The sequence below is a fragment of the Moschus berezovskii genome, chromosome 1, assembly GCF_049115385.1.
Source record: "Moschus berezovskii isolate FMDL1 chromosome 1, NW_MosBer_1.0, whole genome shotgun sequence".
Lineage (NCBI taxonomy): Eukaryota > Metazoa > Chordata > Mammalia > Artiodactyla > Moschidae > Moschus > Moschus berezovskii.
The window spans coordinates 9709085-9727133 of NC_142460.1; the positions used below are offsets into that span (position 1 = coordinate 9709085).

Sequence of the window (18049 nt, forward strand, 5' to 3'; positions counted from 1 at the left end):
GGACGTACTGTCAAAGGGACAGATTCCAAAGGTGTGGGTGTGAGAGCATACAGCGGTGCGCTGAAACAGTTCCAACCACGGGGGCTTGCTGAGCTTCTTCTTGAGCGAGGGCACATTGCTGCTTTAGGGCCTCTGCGTGTGTGGGATTGTTGTCACCACTGGGGTGTGAGTTCTGGGAAAAGGATTTTTTTTTTTTTGCATTATTTGCCCCCTTCCTCAGGACCTAGGGCAGAGACTGGTTCACAGTAAACGTAGTCTGTTCAGTAAACACTGATGAGGAAGTGAGGCTGGGGTATTGTCACTCCTCAAAACCCTGCTCAAAGGTACTCTCGAGAAAGCCCCTCTCAGGTGTGCAGGGACCGCTCCCCAGCGTCTCCCTCTGCCCTTTCCTGCGTTCTCCCCGTCACAGACGTGCCCCAGTCAGACCACGACACTCGGACACGGGTGTATGTGCTTCACCCCTGCCGTCCTGTCGGCCCCCGGTGATCCGCAGTGACAGCGCTCCCCGACGCGGCCTCCATCTGCCCACCGGACGTGACCTTTCCTTCTCAAGAGCACGAGGACTCTCACGTTCTCTCTCCTGTGCTCATTGTCTTAGCTTTGTATTTTTATCTTTCATGCTAAACTGTAGGTTTCTTGAGGGCAGAATCTGTTTGTGCTTTGCCTTCCACCCTACATTTCTCTACAGTCAGCTGGACATCAGTAAAATACTGACCAGTAGGTTAGCAGAAACATTTACTTTTTGCACTTCAGTGAGGAGGCAGGGTCACAGCATGACGTAAAGTGTTCGTGAGCATCTCCTACAGGATGGGGAACAAATGGAAGCGTGTGCAGGCCAACCTCCTCTGCCAGGACGCGGACTCACTGGACGGAGCCCTCGTCCGAGTAACGCTGGTCTGTCTCCCTCAGCTGTCCAGGGCAACAATGAGGTGTCCATGTGGGACATGGAGACGGGCGACCGAAGGTTCACGCTCTGGGCCAGCAGCGCTCCCCCGCTGTCCGAGTTACAGGTAAGGCCAGCGGCATCTCCCACATCCCCAGCGCGGTCAGGCGTCTTTTCCAGCCTTGATCCTTGTTGGGCTTTGGGATTGTGCTTTAAGTTCTGGTTTTTGCTAAGTAAGTATTAAGTGGGCATTGCTGCCCTGTGCTTTCCAGTTACCCAGGTTTACCAGTATCTGCTTCTGTGGGTGTTCTGGTTGCCAGCCCCATAAGGTTTGTGATGTTTCTTTGGAACCCCAGTAGAATCTGGGTTAATTAGAAAAGGAAAGATTAAAGCTTAGATCTTTAGAAAAATGGAACGTGACCCTGTCATACATAACTTTTTAAAGCTGCTTTGTTGGGGCAGAGGGTAGGAAAGTTTTTTCTGTCCTTTAGTTGGGATCCTTCTCATTCCAAATGGAGAGTTTTAGGAAGCTGAGGAGGCTTTGCTTCTTCATTCAGGGTGATACAGAACAAATGTATTTTAAATTCCCAAAGAAAGATTTAAGACATATGTGATCTGTCTCTTGTCTCTTCACTTAACTGCTGGTAGCTGACTTATCTCTAGAAATGGCTGCATCTTTACGGGCGACATTTGACCCTCTGCTCCTTTATTTCCTTGAAGCCGTCTTCTCACAGTGTCCACGGGCTCTACTGTAGTCCTGCCGATGGGAACCCCATCCTGCTAACAGCGGGCTCAGACATGAAAATCAGGTACAGTGAAGACACTTCACATTCAACACTTGAAAGGAGAAGGTGATTAAGAGTGTGTGAGTACTGTGTCACCACAGGGCGGTGTCCATTACAGATGCCAGCGGCATGGTGTTTGCAGTCATCCTCATCTGCAGGGACAGCTGCCACTACTTCATCTGTAACTGATTTTAGGCCCTTCTAGAGAAATCTCTTTTCTGAACGCAGAGGAGGGCTCACCAGCGTTGATGAGTGTCAGTCAGTGATCAGTCGTCCCTTATCTCCTCCTGCGATGTATTGACCCCTCTCTCGTCCTCCCCAGGTTTTGGGACTTGGCCTACCCAGAGAGGTCCTACATCATTGCGGGGAGCACGAGTTCCCCGTCCGTGTCCTACTACAGGAAGATCATCGAAGGCACCGAAGTCGTCCAGGTATGAGCAGTCTTTATTTCCCTGTCAGCTTTTGTAGGAGCAAAACTGACTGCCATAAATATCATGGTGACTTATGCTGACAAAAATGGCTTTGGCCAAGAGTGGCAGCATTTCTTTGAATTAAAAAAATTTTATTTCCTCTTGACTTTTCTGTATTTTTAAAATTGAGTTTACTAAGGTAGAATAAACATAGAAAGTGCATGTTTAAGTACATGAGTCAAAGTGAGCACTCTCAACACTTGCCGGGTCCTTTATAGAAAACTTCGTGCCTTTATCATCTTCCTTCTGCAAATGAGAAAGTTAAGCACATCGAGGTTGAGTCTCAGGTCAGCCGGCTAGTAAGCAGCAGTGCGGGGACTCACGCCTGGCAGCGGGGCTCGGGAGCTGGCGTTACTGAGTCGGGCAGAGGCCGCAGAGGAGCTGGCGTTCCTCCGAGTGAGGGGTGGTCGGCGCTCCATCACGAGTGGCAGTGAGCTTCTGGAGGGCTGGAGCTCCTGACACGTACGTGTGTCCAAGCCCCAGTCGTCACTGCCTCTCAGTGCTTCCCCTTTGTTCTTTACGCTGACAGAGGTAACACGCACAGCTTCTCGGCCAGTCTGTACGTTTCCATGCTGTAAGTGGTGCTCACGGAGCCCACTGACTGGACGCCTGGGCCCTCACTGTGGACTCTGCTGTGACGCCCTTGCTCAGTGCCTCTGTGAAAGCCCCGGTGACCCCTTCGAACCGGGCCGGCCTAAACAAAGAGCCGCGCTCCTTAGAAGCAGGGGTGCGGTCAGTGCTCCCGCCTCTGACTGTGGCCTTCTCCTGCTTTTAACCACCACACAGGAGATTCAGAACAAGCAGAAGGTGGGACCGAGTGACGACGGCCCGCGGAGGGGCCCGGAGTCCCTGCCCGTGGGCCACCACGACATCATCACGGACGTCGCCACCTTCCAGACCACGCAGGGCTTCATCGTGACTGCCTCTAGGGACGGCATTGTTAAGGTGTGGAAGTGAAGCCCAGGAGATGCGTGTAATTTGTAAAAACACAGCAATACCCTGTGACTCGAGAAAAAGTGCTTTTAAAAAACAGAATGAATGCAGCTTCCTTTGCTTAGTTCTCAGAATCATGTCTATTTCATGATTATTAAACTGATCCCATGCCAGGTGGTTAAGGAACTTGCTGGTGTCCTTTCGTGTGTCTCAGCTGGAATTAGCCAGACAGAAGTATCTGGCACTTTTCTTACTGTATATATCACAGAGGTAAGGAATTTAAAATGACTTACGTGATCTCAATTTACTTTGTATTAAAAAAAGACAGTTGAAAGTTGGTTGTAAGCTATTACAATGTAAACTCTTTTTTTTTTTGCTATTAAAAATGCTATTCAAACCAGCCAATAAACTGTGTTCGAGCATCTTAAGGGGTCTTTGGTGTTTTTAGCAGTAACCGTGGACAGAGGAGTAACCTCAGCAGCACGTCGACCTGGCGTCACAGGCTCTCAGTGACACCGCCAGGCCTGTGTCCAGAACCTCGGGCTCCGTGGCGTGCTTCCTGCCCTGGCCCACCCTTTCTCCCTGTGTTTTAGAGCTGGCCTTCTTCGACGTCTCACCCTGGAGACTTGCTCTCCTGTGTGTCGGCTCCAGGGAAACGTGTCTCTTGGTCATCATGACTGTTTTTATAGTTTCCACTATAAATTCAGAAACTTGACCCATCAACTTGCTTTTATCCAGTGTGCATTATTTATTAAATGCACGAAGAGAGAAAAATAAAAAGATTAAGCTGTTAAAAGCATGCCAAAATTTATGTTTTCAAGAGACCAAAATTTGGTGTTCCCCTCTAAAATGAACCCTTCAAATTTATTGATTATTGTCTGCACAGGAACTTCTCCATCCATATCTCACTGTCCATCCACTTGCCAAAGGGTTTATGGTGTTCACAAATATTTTGATTTGAACTTAATTAGCATGCGTCTGTAAAATCTAGAAGTTGAACAGATAATACGAGTCCAGGGAAAATACTTGTTTAAGAAATACGCCAAAAATTCAACTGTCTGTAATTACGTACCTAACTTAGTATGGTACTTGACAGTTGCAGGGTACAGGGTTTAGTACACTTGGTGTTCAGACACGTAAACAGTGAAGCAGTCTGGCAGCCCATCAGGTCAGGACTGGGCCTGGCACCAGTGGGTCGCCAGCTGTCATGTCGTTTCCCTTAAGCTCTGCTGAGACCACCTGGGTAGCGTTTCTAGCTACTGAGTCAGGTTTAGAGTCTGAGGAGGTTGGGGGAAGTTTTTGAGACATCTGCTTACGCTGAAACGGGGCCTCAAGCCTGGAGCCGTTAGACCAGCCACAGAGGGACAGACTTGGAGATCCCAAGGGGAGAAACAGAGCGGGCCCAAGGAGCTACCACGCTTGCCTCCCGGTCTTCCCCCGACTCACTCTCCCTGCTTAAAGAGCACTCCCCCCCTCCACCGCTTTAAAAAAGGCCAGGTGGTTGAATTGTTCCTGAGTGTTACTGTCTGCTGCCACAGTAAGTTTGCATCTCTTTTGGACATCCATAGGTTTGTTTTTTAACACAATTGACTCATATTCAGTGCAGAGATAATAGAAGAAATTGTCCTTTATAGTCAGTTAATTTGATTTTCTATATCAAGAGCATCACTGCTTATTTTGTGTGATTCTTGGTTTAAATAGGGTTTAATTTATAGTTTGTGGTACTTGCCCTTTTAAGAGAAAGACATAAATCACAGAATATTAGGGATTAATATTTTTTAAAGGAACTTAATATTTACATGATGCTTTCAAATATGCCGCAAAATGCTAAAATAATCTCAAAGCACGAACAGGATACTTGTTTGGCGTACTTACCAATACAGAGAGGCTAGACAAATAACATTTTAATAGTATTTCCAACAATAAACAACAAGAAAAGGAATTTTTGCTTAATCCAGAGTTAACCAGGAAAAATCCCTTTTATTCAAATACCTCTTAAATTTTGCTCATCAATTTCCAGTCCTTGAGTTTTTCCTGAACCCCTAAGCACCATTTAGGATACACGAAGAGGGCTGATGTGCTGTATTCTTCTCTGTTACCTGAGTGTGGATTCAACGGTTTAACTCCTTGCTCTTTGGAGACACTGGGAGCTGTTTCTGTGGAGTTGCCTGGGGAAGGATGGCAGAAGGAACCTGGAGAAAGCAGTGCAGATGGTCCTATTCCCCAGGTGTTGTGAGCAGAGGTGTAGGGAGGAGAGTCAGGATCCCTGCCCGTCTTCGTGTCCTAGCCGTGTGCATCACCCACCCTTGCAGGGCCTCCCTCTCCCCAGAGACCATGGCCGTCTAGGCGGCCCGGCTCCTGCGACCAGCTGTGGAGCAGGCTCTTAGAACTTAACATTATGTCTAAACCGAGTACTGCTCCTTCAGTGTTTACTTAGTTGATTGAAAATTCGGTGTGTGCTCTGGGTGGGAGTGGGAAGAAGGAGCCACCGGAGACGCACTCTGAAGACCTCACAATGATCTCTCTGCGTTTCCCCTGCCGCCTCCCCATACGAGTCTGCAGATGAGGACAAGGGCACCTTTGTCTTTTCCAAACTCAGTGTGCACTTAAGCCCTTCTTAGACCTCCGCCTGCTCTTGGGTGCTGCTCACGATTAACAAAGGAGCTACCTGATAGGTAATGCAGGGCTTCACCCACCACGTGCTGTCTTTGCTGTTCTTGCCTAAGCATACATAGGTTATTTAAAATAATAATAATGACAGTAATGGGAAAGAAGAAAAGTCCTATCGAAATGGGCTGGCACAAGGTCTACTTAATTTATGTTCTGAGCAAATAGGAGTGTTTCAGCGAGTTTAAAGAGGATTTGGAGCTGGGAAGTTACCCTCTGCTTCTGTCCAAGCCAGCGACTACACAAGGTGAGGAAAGCTGCCAGCACAAGCTCATCGGAGATGCAGTCCGTCAGAGACGGACAGGCGGGTTCAGATGGGATTGTGGAGGGTCAGAGTTTCAAAGTCACGCATACAGATAGCATCAGTTTCTAGGGTTGTTGCTGAGATTTCCGTAAACATTAACCTTTGGCTAAATAGGTGAGAATTAATCAGTCCTAAGCTGAGAAGCAAGACTCAGCCTGTAGAAGGTGGACCAGATGGAGACCTGCAATTTCAAAAGCACGCGCACTGGCCTGTGTACACACGTATGTGTGACAGAACGTTTATCTTCAACTTGTATCTCCGTGAGACTTCAAACACTCCTTTTATTCTTCTGTCTTTCGATGATAACAGTTCTTGAACATACCAGTCTCTTGAGTGCTAGAATTATCAGGAATGGTCAAATAAATGGACAAGATACATCTTACTACCAATGAGTGCCAGGGGTCAAGTTACACGGTGACCCACCACCCGTGGCATGTTCAGACTGGACCTCAGATGCAGGGGGAAACGCAAGTAAAGTTGCCCGACGTTGTGACTATGAATGCAGTTATTTGAGCCCAGAGTCTTACCATGCTCCCTGAGGTTAAACTCTCTGAGCACTTCCTTTGTCATGTTGTTTGGGAGCCGCTTTTATCACCCTTTTTCCATTTTCAAAGACATGGACTATGTTTCTGGTGAAATTTTGAACAGTATCATCTCTGCCGCCTCTTGCTATTCTTGAGAAGTAATTTTTGTATTGAAAGAACTTCGCCTTCTGCAATGCATCTTCTTTGAGGGTTCTGTGTGGCCCAGGAACAAAGCTACGCAGTGAAAGAAGAGAAACAGCAGAAGATAAACATTACCATGTCAGCTGGAGCAGACTCGGTATTAACCTGTCTTTCTAAACAATCGTGTACCCATTCTTTGCTTTATCCTTCTTCAGTAGGATACAGGTATAAACGTATGAAGATGATTCAGTTGGGAATTTACACTGCACAGGTGTATCAGAAGCGGGTGAATAAGATACCATGTCAAAGCACCCAAAAGTGTGGTTTTAACAGCAGTGTTTCTTCTTCACGGATCATCTTCTACCCAGAACTTCATGATTGGCTCCTGTTTACTCAGCTTTTGGTTCTGAGTAATAATGGTACCTCGTTAGAGACCAGCATATGTATAGTTTTCCCGTCCCAGACACTCAGCACTACACACTCTTACTTTTTTCCTAACACTTAACCACTGTCTGAGTATTTACATGTAAGCTTCTCTGTGATTTCCCCGCCCTCCCTCCCTCCCAGGTGGAAAGTGTCATGAAGCCGTATCTGGTCACTAGAGTTACCCCCGGAAACCAGAGGAGTGCTTAGCACACACAGCTGTCAGTACCGATGCAGGGAAAGCATGGGTGACTTCCTCTCCCTTCCGCCTTCTCTCCTCCCATCTCCCTCCCGCTGTCCGTCACCCAGCCATCCACATGTTCACGCTCTAACAAAAGCGCTGTTGGGGACGGCAGGGGATACAGACCTAGCGCCCAGTCTGGCAGGCGCGCAGGCGTTTGGTTGGGAGTCAAGAGTAGTCCAGCAAAAAGGTGGAGTGAGGGTCAGACTCGGAGAGGCCTTGAAGGCCAGACTGGCGAGTCGGGGAGGCCAGAAGCCGCGTGCTGCTGACCAGGCCCTCGCCTGTCCCGTCGAGCATTCTGTGCCGCTGGAAAGGTCCCGTGGGCTGCACTGGCCGGCACGGCAGCCACTGTCCCACGTGCAGCCGAGCACTTGAAATGTGTGTAGTGTGAAGAGGAAGTGAATTTTTAGTCTCATTTAGTTGGAAGCTGGTGGCAACGGAAGTGGACAGCGTGAAAAGGAAGCTGTTAGACCTTATCTTACAGGGAGGCCGTGGAAAGAGCCGTGGGTCCTGAGACATTCTTGTACTCTAGGTCCTCTAGTTATTAGCTGAGCAGCTCAGTTAACTAGAGGGATCCTTGTTTCTTCAGGTGGAAAGAGAATAAAAACCCACCAAAGCTGTGAGTGACAAAGCCCCAAGGTGTCAGCTGCCTCGACATGAGTATGGAGCTCATGGGAGGCAGAGCTGAGGCTACAGCTGGATTCTTCTGAGAATAAGAGTCCTGTTTTACTTCCGTGAAACTAGGTTTTTACCCAGGAAACTACAGAGGACTGACGATACTTGGAATAAGAATGTGAAATGATGAACGTCATACTGTCAGAAGACCTGGATACACGGGTGCAGGGCCGCAGGAGGGCAGGTGGCCAGGGACGGAAGATGGGAAGCTATGAGCTCTCCATAAATACTGTTAAATTAAAAATGAGAGGGGCCTGGTGGCATCAGAGAGGCTAGCTGCGTTTTGATTGCGGAAGAGTCATACATAAGAACTCCAAGATGAGACCAGGAGGACGGCGGCAGCCATTCACATTCACCACAGTGCCTTCCTCTGCGTTTGGGTCTTTCTGCTTTGTCCAGCTGTCACTCCCATCTCTCACAGAAGCGTCGTGATTGAGAAAATGAGTCAGTAAAGGACATAAAGTTATCTTGCTGTCCCCTCTCTCTCTCACGCACTCACCGCGTTTTCTTTCATCTGTAGCGAGGGCTAGGGGTAAGGGAGACCTCAGACCAACAGAGAAGCCCTGGAACACAGACCCCGAGGCTGCTGCCCCTCGTGTACAGTGTGTCTGGGCTTCTGTCGTGCGCTCACGATTGTGCGATGTTGACTGACAAGCTCCTTCAGTCACCGAGAATAGCAGCCCTGGCATAATTTCCTCACACCTTCCCCTGTTGTGTTTTTCTCTATATTTTCTTGTGAAAGTGAAAGTTGCTCAGTCGTGTCCAACTCTTTGCAACCCCATGGACTATACGGTCCATGGAATTCTCCAGACCAGACACTGGAGTGGGTAGCCTTTCCCTTCTCCAGGGGATCTTCCCAACCCAGGGATCGAACCCAGGTCTCCCTCATTGCAGGCAGATTCTTTACCAGCTGAGCCACAGGGGAAGCCCAAGAATACTGGAGTGGGTAGCCTATCCCTTCTCCAGCGGATCTTCCTGACCTCGGAATCAAACCAGGGTCTCCTGCGTTGCAGGCGGATTCTTTACCAACGGAGCTATCAGAGAAGCCTCATTTTCTTGTTAACTTCCAGACTAAACGTCACGAGCTCAAATCCTCCGAAGTGGTAACTGTGTGTATGCACAAACCGTGGCCTCGCGATGGTGTGGGGACGTCGTCTCAGGCCTGGGACACACTGTTTCCGCGCTTGAGCTTCCCTTGCCCACGCTGCCTTCTCCCCTCCAGCCTCGTCCTCTCCCTCTGCACGCATCCTTTCACAGCAAATTTAGCTCTTTGTCTTCCTCCTCCCTCTCTGTCAAGAAAAAGTCAAATTCCTTGTGCAGCATTGTGATGCTACTTTTCCCCCCTCAAATATTTCTATTTTTAATAGGGTCGACCATAATGAACACTGTATCTCTGAATCTTCCATCTTTCCCACTGTACCATATATAGAGTTTGTAGTCGGTTAAGCGCTCGATAAGAATCATTTGATTCTTCCAGGAATCATAGACTTCCTGATTTTCTTTCTCTCACTCGATGTTCAGAGGCTCCTCCGCTGGTGGGTAACGTCAACAGCATGTAGTCAAGGTGAAGAAACAGCAGTGAAATACTGTCCGTTCATTTTGCAGTTGTGTCCAGCCCCAGTAAAACTTGGGAAAGAAAAATGGGTGGGACTAATTGCAGATTTCATTCCTCTGTGATCACAGATTCCTTCAATTATGCAGGCAACCAATCAGTCAAGCTGCGTTTATTAGTTGATGGGATGCAGTGGAGTGGAAAATGGCAAGATGGCTTTTATTTCAAGAATTCTTTTCATCTTACACATTTTGTGCATCTAGAAAACACACTTTGGAAATCAGAATTACAACAGACATGTAGTCACATGGCACTGGTAACCGTGTCCATTTTAACAGTTCAGTTGTTGTGGTTCTGGCCTGCCATCGCTTCCAAGTCTGGCAGGAGTGCTTGCCTGCCTAGACAAACATTGTCTGAGTGGATATAGGTGCTTATGTAGAGGCTGCCCTGCAGTCTCTCCCTCATGGGCATCCACTTCCTTGGTTGCTTGTGATTTGGTTCAATGGCTTTTTTTTTTCCCCCATTGGATAAGGACCAGCCTCTATCTGTATTTCTCAGAATCTTGACAGTGGAATGACCTACTTCTGATGCAAGTCATTCTGAGGGCAAAGGAAGTCATCCTGGTAGCCAGGCCTCTTTCTCCCAGGCATTCTTGTCTCCCTCAGTTGCATGTGCCCAGTTCTTGAAAGGCTCAGGCAGGGAGTTTCAGAAGCAGCCGTGTGGCTTGTTACCTTTTATTACGGTCTTTGATGACTTAGGAAACACGCGGGGAGTCTTGGTCGAATACACTGTCAGGGAATCACCAACAGCAGTGTGGATTTCTCTCCTCCATACACTCCGGCGTTTCCTGACATCTCACCCTTCCAAGTATGCAGGAGAATCCGAGCAGGGGACGACAGAGGACGAGATGGTTGGATGGCATCACCGATTCAGTGAACATGAGTTTGAGGGGACTCTGGTTGTTGGTGATGGACAGGGAGGCCTGGCGTGCTGCAGTCCATGGGGTCACAAAGAGTCGGACACGACTGAGCAGCTGAACTGAACATATCTTAGGGCAAAGTGCAGAAGCAGGAAGAAATGCAGGGTAGGAAGGTTTTCCAAAAATGATAGGCTGGCTCCCGCATGTGCCTTGCAGCTCTTTATAATATATGAAGCCTGATGTACATGCAAACTCAAAGGCCCTTTCCACACTGCCAGACACCACAGCAGGGGGAGCCCTGCCCCTCCCGACTGACCGCGCCGGCTTACTGAACCTGACTTCAGAAGCGTTTGCTGCTGGACAGTTCCCCTGCCTCCCAGCAAGGTGAGAAGCCTCCAGGCAGAGGCTTCTTGCAGCTTCTGCAGCCGAATCGGGAGGGCTCTCCGGCCCATCACCGCACGGGGACGCACCCTCTGCACAGCGAGAGAAGCCACACTCAGGTGTCTGTCTCAGCCTCAGACTGGGGCACTCTGACTTCAGCTGTACGTGGGGAACATGTGTGTTAGTACAGTGTGATTTACACTGAAACAAGCAAACAAAAAATTCACTCTCCTAACTGCTTGATTTCAATTATTTCTAATTTAAAAAATAAGTAATATTTGTCCATGAAAAGGATATGATCTATATGTGTATTATTGTTTTAAAATAACTAGTTTTTGCCTTTGTTGCTGGCAATTTTTTTAATTAAGATATTTTAAAAAGTTCTACTCTCATTCCATTCTTTGAGTATTTCTGTTTTTACCCTATAACACTTTAAATTTTTTAAAATTACTTTTAAATTACATTTTTACATCTTTAAAAAAGTTGAAGTATAGTTAATTTACAAAGTTGTGTTTCTGTTTTTTTTATTGAAGTATTTTTTACTGAAGTACTTAAACAGTTTTTAATTGAAGTATAGTTGATTTATAATGTTGTGTTAATTTCTGGCATAGAGCAAAGTGATTTAGTTACACACACACACACACACATTCTTTTTTAAAATACTCCTTTCCATTGGATTCCTTTCCATCCAATATCATAGGGTATTGAATGTAGTTCTTTGCGCTATACAGCGGGACCTTGTTATTGAATTTTTTTAGTATATATTTTCTATTACATCTTAAGAGCAATGTCTAGCTCATTAGCTTTCAGAGTTTAAAAGATTCCCTAACATACCATGAAAAAGTGTATGGAGGTTCCTCAAAAAATTAAAAATAGAACCACCATATGATCCAGCAATTTCACTTTTGGGTATTTTCCTGAAGAAGATGAGAACCCTAATGTATGTTCACTGCAGCACTCTATACAATACCCAAGATACGGAAGCAACCTAAGTGTCCATCAACAGATGAAGAGAAAAGATGTGGAACTTATACACAGTGGAATATTACTCAGCAACAACAAGAAAGAAATCTGGCCATTTGTAAAATGGATGGACCTAGAGAGTATTACGCTAAGTATAAAATGTCAGATAGACAAAGGCAGATACCATATGATTTCACTTACATGTGGAATCCAAAAAGCAAAGCAAATGAACAAAAAACCCAGAAACAGATTCATCAACGTGAAGTGGTGGTTGCTAGACAGGAGGGCGTGTGGGAGAATGGGCAAAACAGGTGGAGGGGATTAAGAGGCACAAACTTGTAGTTATAAAGAAGTCATGGGGATGCAGCATGCAGAGTATGGGCTATAGTCAATAATACAATCTTAAGTGGTGACAGAGGACAGCTAGACTTATCATGGTGACCATCTAGTAATGTATATAAATGTGGAATCTCTGTGTTGTACACCTGGAACTAATATAACGTTGTGTGTCAAAGAAATTTCCCTAACCCAAGAATTAAAACTATGAACTTCGCTAAAATACGAATTCTGAAGCAAGCATCCCACACATTTTGGCATGTAGTATTTTGATTATTGTGTAGTTCTAACAATATTTCTAAGTTTTACTATGAATTTTTTCATTAGTTATTTAGAAATGTGATTTTGATTTAAAAATATATGGACTATGAAAATATTGCATGTATGAATTTCTACATTTCTACAATTTCTAAATTAATTGTGATCAATTTGGACTGTATGAAGCCAGTTCTTAGAGGTTTGTTGATAGTTGCTTTATAAATAAAACTGCACAATAGACATCTGTACACTCTCTGCCCTGATGGAGAGTCATTAATATTCCATTTGTTCAGAAGAATGTCTCATTTTTCTGTGCAGAATTCTCTATGAGTCTATTCAAGCTTGTTACTTATGATGAAATCACTTTAATTTTTGTCTGCTTGACCTAACTATTCAAACTGATGTACTAAAATCTGCAACTCTGATGATATTTTAATGGCAACTACTCCCTTTTCAATTTTCACTTTGTATACTTTAGTATTACTTTATGAAAGTGTTATAATCACTTAGTCGTGTCTGACTCTGCGACCCCATGGACTGTAGCCCACCAGACTTCTCTGTCCATGGGATTCTCCAGGCAAGAATACTGGAGTGGGTTGCCATTTCCTTCTCCAGGGGATCTCCCAGATACAGGAATTGAACCCAGGTCTCCTGCATTGCAGGCAGAGTCTTTACCGTCTGAACCACCAGGGAAGCCCCTCATATAAATTTAGAATCGTTATATCTTCATCATGAATTAAACACTTTATCATGGACATGAGTTTGAGTGAACTCTGGGAGTTGGTGATGGACAGGGAGGCCTGGCGTGCTGTGATTCATGGGGTCTCAAAGAGTCGGACACGACCGAGCGACTGAACTGAACTGAACTGAACTGAGTGATCATGTACTCTATCCATACAAAATGGTTTTGTTTAGAAGTATATTTTATCTGACTGACTTCACTTAGAAACTAACACAACATTGTAAATCAACTATACTTCAATAAAATAAAAAAATGAGTATATTTTATTGGATATAAGGTTATTTCAGTTCTCTTTTTAAAATATTTGCCTACTATACTTTTTTCCGTAAGTTTACTTTCAGCTTTCCCATGCCCTTACCTTGTAGCTTGTCCTTACCTTAAAAACAGGTCTAGTTGGATTTTCTTTTGTCTTAAATCTACTAACTCTAACCGGCCTGCTTAGTCTGTGCATTTTTACCGTGATCGCTGACGGGCAGGAGTGGATTGGATTCTACTCTTACTTCGTGCTGACTACTTCTATTTCTTCCTTTCTTGCGTTTTTTATTTTAAAACTATTATACTATTTGTTTTCATTCCACTTTCCCTCACTGCATTGAAGCTCAAAGCTTCATTTTTCAATAACCGAATGATAATTGCATTGTTCGGTATCTTTTCTCACGTCTATTGATAAATAATAAATATTTATCAACACACATTTACAGTCAGTACAACTTGTTTTTCTTCTGTTAAAAATACTGAAAGGCAGTTTTTCTCAGTTGGCAAAATTTTCCTTCCATTACATAGAAGGTTCGCAATAGTTCTGTGGCTTCTGCTGCTGCTCCTGACTATTCAGCTGTCGGCCTGATCGTAGTTTCTCTGTGCATCTGCGCTTTCTGGCTGCTTTTACGTTTTCTTCATCCTGCTGTTCTGCATTCCCCTGCACCATTCTGTTATTTCTTTTTCTATTTATCCTGCCCGTTACACCTTGCATTTGTTTCATCTTTTAATTCATGTCTGTCATAATTTCTTTTTTATTTGACTTTTTTTTGGCTACGCTGGGTCTTTGTTGCTTTTTTGAGTGGGCTTTCCCTGGCTGTGGCAAGCAGGGGCTACTCTTCGTTGGAGGCTTCTCACTGTGATGGCTTCACCTGCTGCATTCTGAACAATTTCTTTAGCTTTATTTTCCAGTTCTTTGTGTTTCTCTTCAGATGTGTCTATTGCTCTGTTTAATCCAGCCATTGAATTTTACAGGTTGTCTTTTTATTTTGAAAATGGTCAAATTTGCAGAATATTGTAAAGAACCGAGGACCATGGGTAAATGCCAGTGTATCTTTCATCTAAATGGTTTTCCCACCCATCATCACCCTGCTGCCCTGTGTGTGTTCACACATACATTTCGTTGTTGTTCACTTGCTAAATTGTGTCTGACTCTCTGCGACCCCAGGGACTGTAGCATGTCCTCCACTGTCTCCTAGAGTTTGCTCAGATTCGTGACCATTGAGTCGGTGATGCTATCCAACCATCTGATCCTCCTGTCCTCAATCTTTCCCAGCATCAGAGTCTTTTCCAGTGAGTCAGCTTTCATATCACAAGGCCAAAGTATTGGAGCTTCAACAACAGACCTTCCAATGAATATTCAGGGTTGATTTCGTTTAGGATTGACTGATCTTGCTGTCCAAGAGACTCTCAAGAGTCTTTTTCAGCACCATAGTTCAAAAGCATCAATTCTTCAGTGCTCAGCCTTCTTTATGGTCCAACTCTCACATCTGTACATGACTATTGGAAAAAACATAGCACTGACTATGTAGACTTCCGCTGGCAAGGTGATGTCTCTGCTTTTTAATATGCTGTCTTGGTTTGTCATAGCTTTCCTTCCAAGGAGCAAGCGTCTTAATTTCATGGCTGTAGTCACCATCTACAGTGATTTTGGAGCCCAAGGAAAGAAAATCCGTCACTGCTTCCACTTTTCCCCCATCTATTTGCCATGAAGTGATGGGACTGGATGCCATGATCTTAGTTTTCTGAATGTTGAGTTTCAAGCCAGCTTTTTCACTCTCCTCCACCCTTATCAGGAGGCTCTTTAGTGCCTCTTCACTTTCTGCCATGAGAATCATTATTAACTGCCTATCTGAGGTTGTTGATATTTTTCCCAGCAGTCTTGATTCTAGCTTGTGATCATCGTCTGGTATTTTGCATGATGTACTCTGTGCAGAAGTTAAATAAGCAGGGTGACAATATACAGCCTTGTCATACTCCTTACACACACACACACACACACACATATATGCATATATGCTTATATATGCATACACACACACTTGGCTTCTTTTTATGAAACCATCTAAAAGTAGGTTGTAGCCATCATGAGTGTTACTCTTAAATACTTTCCAACATACCTCTCTCAAGAACAAAGACATTCTCTTATACAAACATACACTGTCACCACGCCTAAGTAAATTCACGTAAATTAATAATATCACCAACATATTTTCATACTCAAGTTTCCCCAGTTATGTTTGCTCAGCCACTCAGTTGTGTCCAACTCTCTGTGACCCCATGGCCTGTAGCCCGACAGGCTTCTCGGTCCACAGGTTTTTCCTGGCAAGAATACTGGAGTGGGTTGCCATTTCTCCAAATGTCGTTAATATAGGCTTTTTTCTTTTTTCTGCTCTAGGATCCAACTACCCCACTTGGCCATTTTGTCTGTAGTCTCTCCCACCCTAGGACATTACCCACATCCCTCTGCTGTTCATGGCGTTGACCCCTAGAAAGAATGCAGGTCAGCTGTTTTGAAGGATGGTCCACGTTCTGGCCTTGTCCCTCATTATGTGACTTTGGTCGAACGCTCCAGCCAGAATCCCACATTTGACACTGCGTCTCCCCTGCCTCCCCTCAGGAGATACATAGTGTCAGATCCTGGTCACAGAGGGTGTGGCCAGACCTCAGCAGGAAAGGGTACCTTCCCTGGTTTGTAACTAGTAAGTGTGGAGGGCTTCTCTGGGGCTGGGTTTAGCATTCCTGGATTCTTGCCTGACAGTTATTATAGCAGGGATTACAAGCTCGTGGTTTTCTATTTCTACCACTTCTTGTACATTTATCCGCTAGCATACTTGTATAAGAAAAGAACGTTTCCTCCCCTCCTCTCTTTTTGGATCTCTACATAGAGCTGCAGATTTTTAAAATTCAGTGTTGTAATCCATGACCATCATTATTCTTTCTGATGGTCAAATAGTCCAAAATCCTGCCAGTGGTAAACCCTTTCAAGACAACTCATTTGCCCTTTTGACATGACTGTTATTTTATTTTATTTTTTTGCTACTTTCTTGCTTTCTGACATAACGAATGTTCCAGGCTCGCATTGTACTTTCCCTGTTACAGCCTAGGATTAGTTGTTTCTGGAAGAAACCCTGATTCCTTTCAATGGGAATGAAACTTAGAAACCAAGATCTGGTTATTTGGCATGCTCATTGCCACTGGGGTATCCCATTCGTTGTTTCAGTTCAACAATTAAATTTTCTATTTTAAACAACTCTGTTTTCAGATCAACCTGGCATTTTGTATTATCTCTTGTTCCCTCAACTTATACCTTCTTGTCACATAGTGATGGATTTTGTCCAAACAGCATAGAGAAAAGAAGGAGGGAGAAGAGGGTGGCACACTTGTCGTTCACGTAAATACCAAGCGGGTTAATACCTTCGCATGAGCTGGAGTGGGGGCGGCTGTGGATCCGCAGAGCTGAGTCTGTTGCACTTTGCTTTGATATTTATTGGTGGATATTTGTTGATTGCACCTAGGAAGAAAAAGAACGCCTGTGAGGAGACTCTTATTCACAGCAATTAACGAGACAGCAATCTGCTTTGCGTGCAGAGCATCACATCACTGTACTCAGCATCCATGAAAGGAAGACACCAAGTAGGGTGGCCATATGAGAAGAAAGCAGATTTCTCACCGGGCTCTCAGAAATAGGTTGAGAAAATTCACGACTGCCAAATGTATAAGTAGAGAATTCAACTTACTTTTCAATAAGATGCTGTTAGCTGCCAAAGTCCATTAAACATTAGAGGAGAAATCACGAGCCCATCCTGAGTCTGGCCTCTAACTGACCTGAACTAATCAGAATAGTTATTTTTTATTTGCTCCTTCGAAATGCCAAATTGCAAAGGGAAAAGGATATTCCCTTTACGTTCTCTGTATCATTAGCAACAACAGTATCTGCAGTCCATTTTGGGTTTAATTCATTTATGATTCATTTCATCTGAAATATATTATTTTTTCATGATATTAAAGCATGCTTCTTCCAATACCATTTAAAACATTAAAAAGCCTTTTTTAATGAGAAACTTTGAAAACTGCATTATTTGTTTCCTTGAAGCCTTCAATTTAATTGTATGTTAAACATGATTAAACCTCTTCCTGGTGATCCTGGGTCACCGTAAGTTGCAAGCTGGTCCTGGGCTGTGAGCCAGCACCATCTCCTGAGCTGCTGTTGCAGACTGAGCTGCGTGCTTCTCGACTGAACAGCCAAGATTGGGATGTTTTCTTTGTGCGCATCTGATTTTAGTTATCTGTCTTCACTCAAAGCATCAGTAGTAGTTTTGGTTAGGAAAGATGTCTGTTCTGATGTGAATTGTGTCTGGTAGCCACTTCTGTCACCGTAGTGTGATAAACAGGAGTTACTTAGAGAGGGAGTGGATGGGCATGCCTGGGAGGGTTGGGACCAGATCTTTTTGGTCCCTTCTTGATACCCCACCCCTCAACAGTCAGGGGCTCAAAGCAGGTACCTAATGTGCCGTGTGCCTATTTGCTCAGTCGTGTTTGACTCTTTGTGACCCCGTGGACTGGAGCCTGTCCTCTGTCCATGGGAGTTTTCAGG

General features: G+C 44.9%; 2 protein-coding genes across 3 annotated transcripts in view; one reads left to right on the top strand and one right to left on the bottom strand.

Moving 5' to 3' along the window:
• The window catches only part of PIK3R4 (phosphoinositide-3-kinase regulatory subunit 4), a 76497-nt gene extending 72998 nt beyond the window's left edge, over positions 1–3499 (top strand). For both annotated transcript variants that reach the window (XM_088835193.1, XM_055416555.2), the window contains exons 17-20: positions 910–1010; positions 1604–1692; positions 1991–2099; positions 2925–3499. In XM_088835193.1, the coding sequence (XP_088691319.1) occupies positions 910–1010; positions 1604–1692; positions 1991–2099; positions 2925–3095 (470 nt within the window). In that variant the 3' untranslated portion in view covers positions 3096–3499. The remainder of the gene's footprint in view (positions 1–909; positions 1011–1603; positions 1693–1990; positions 2100–2924) is intronic.
• A 2939-nt stretch (positions 3500–6438) lies between these two features.
• COL6A6 (collagen type VI alpha 6 chain) overlaps positions 6439–18049 on the bottom strand; it is a 163851-nt gene continuing 152240 nt past the window's right edge. The window contains exons 36-37 of the mRNA XM_055416583.2: positions 16870–16966; positions 6439–6800 (exon numbers count right to left, since the gene is read on the bottom strand). Coding sequence (XP_055272558.2) covers positions 6584–6800; positions 16870–16966 — 314 coding nt within the window. The 3' untranslated portion in view covers positions 6439–6583. The remainder of the gene's footprint in view (positions 6801–16869; positions 16967–18049) is intronic.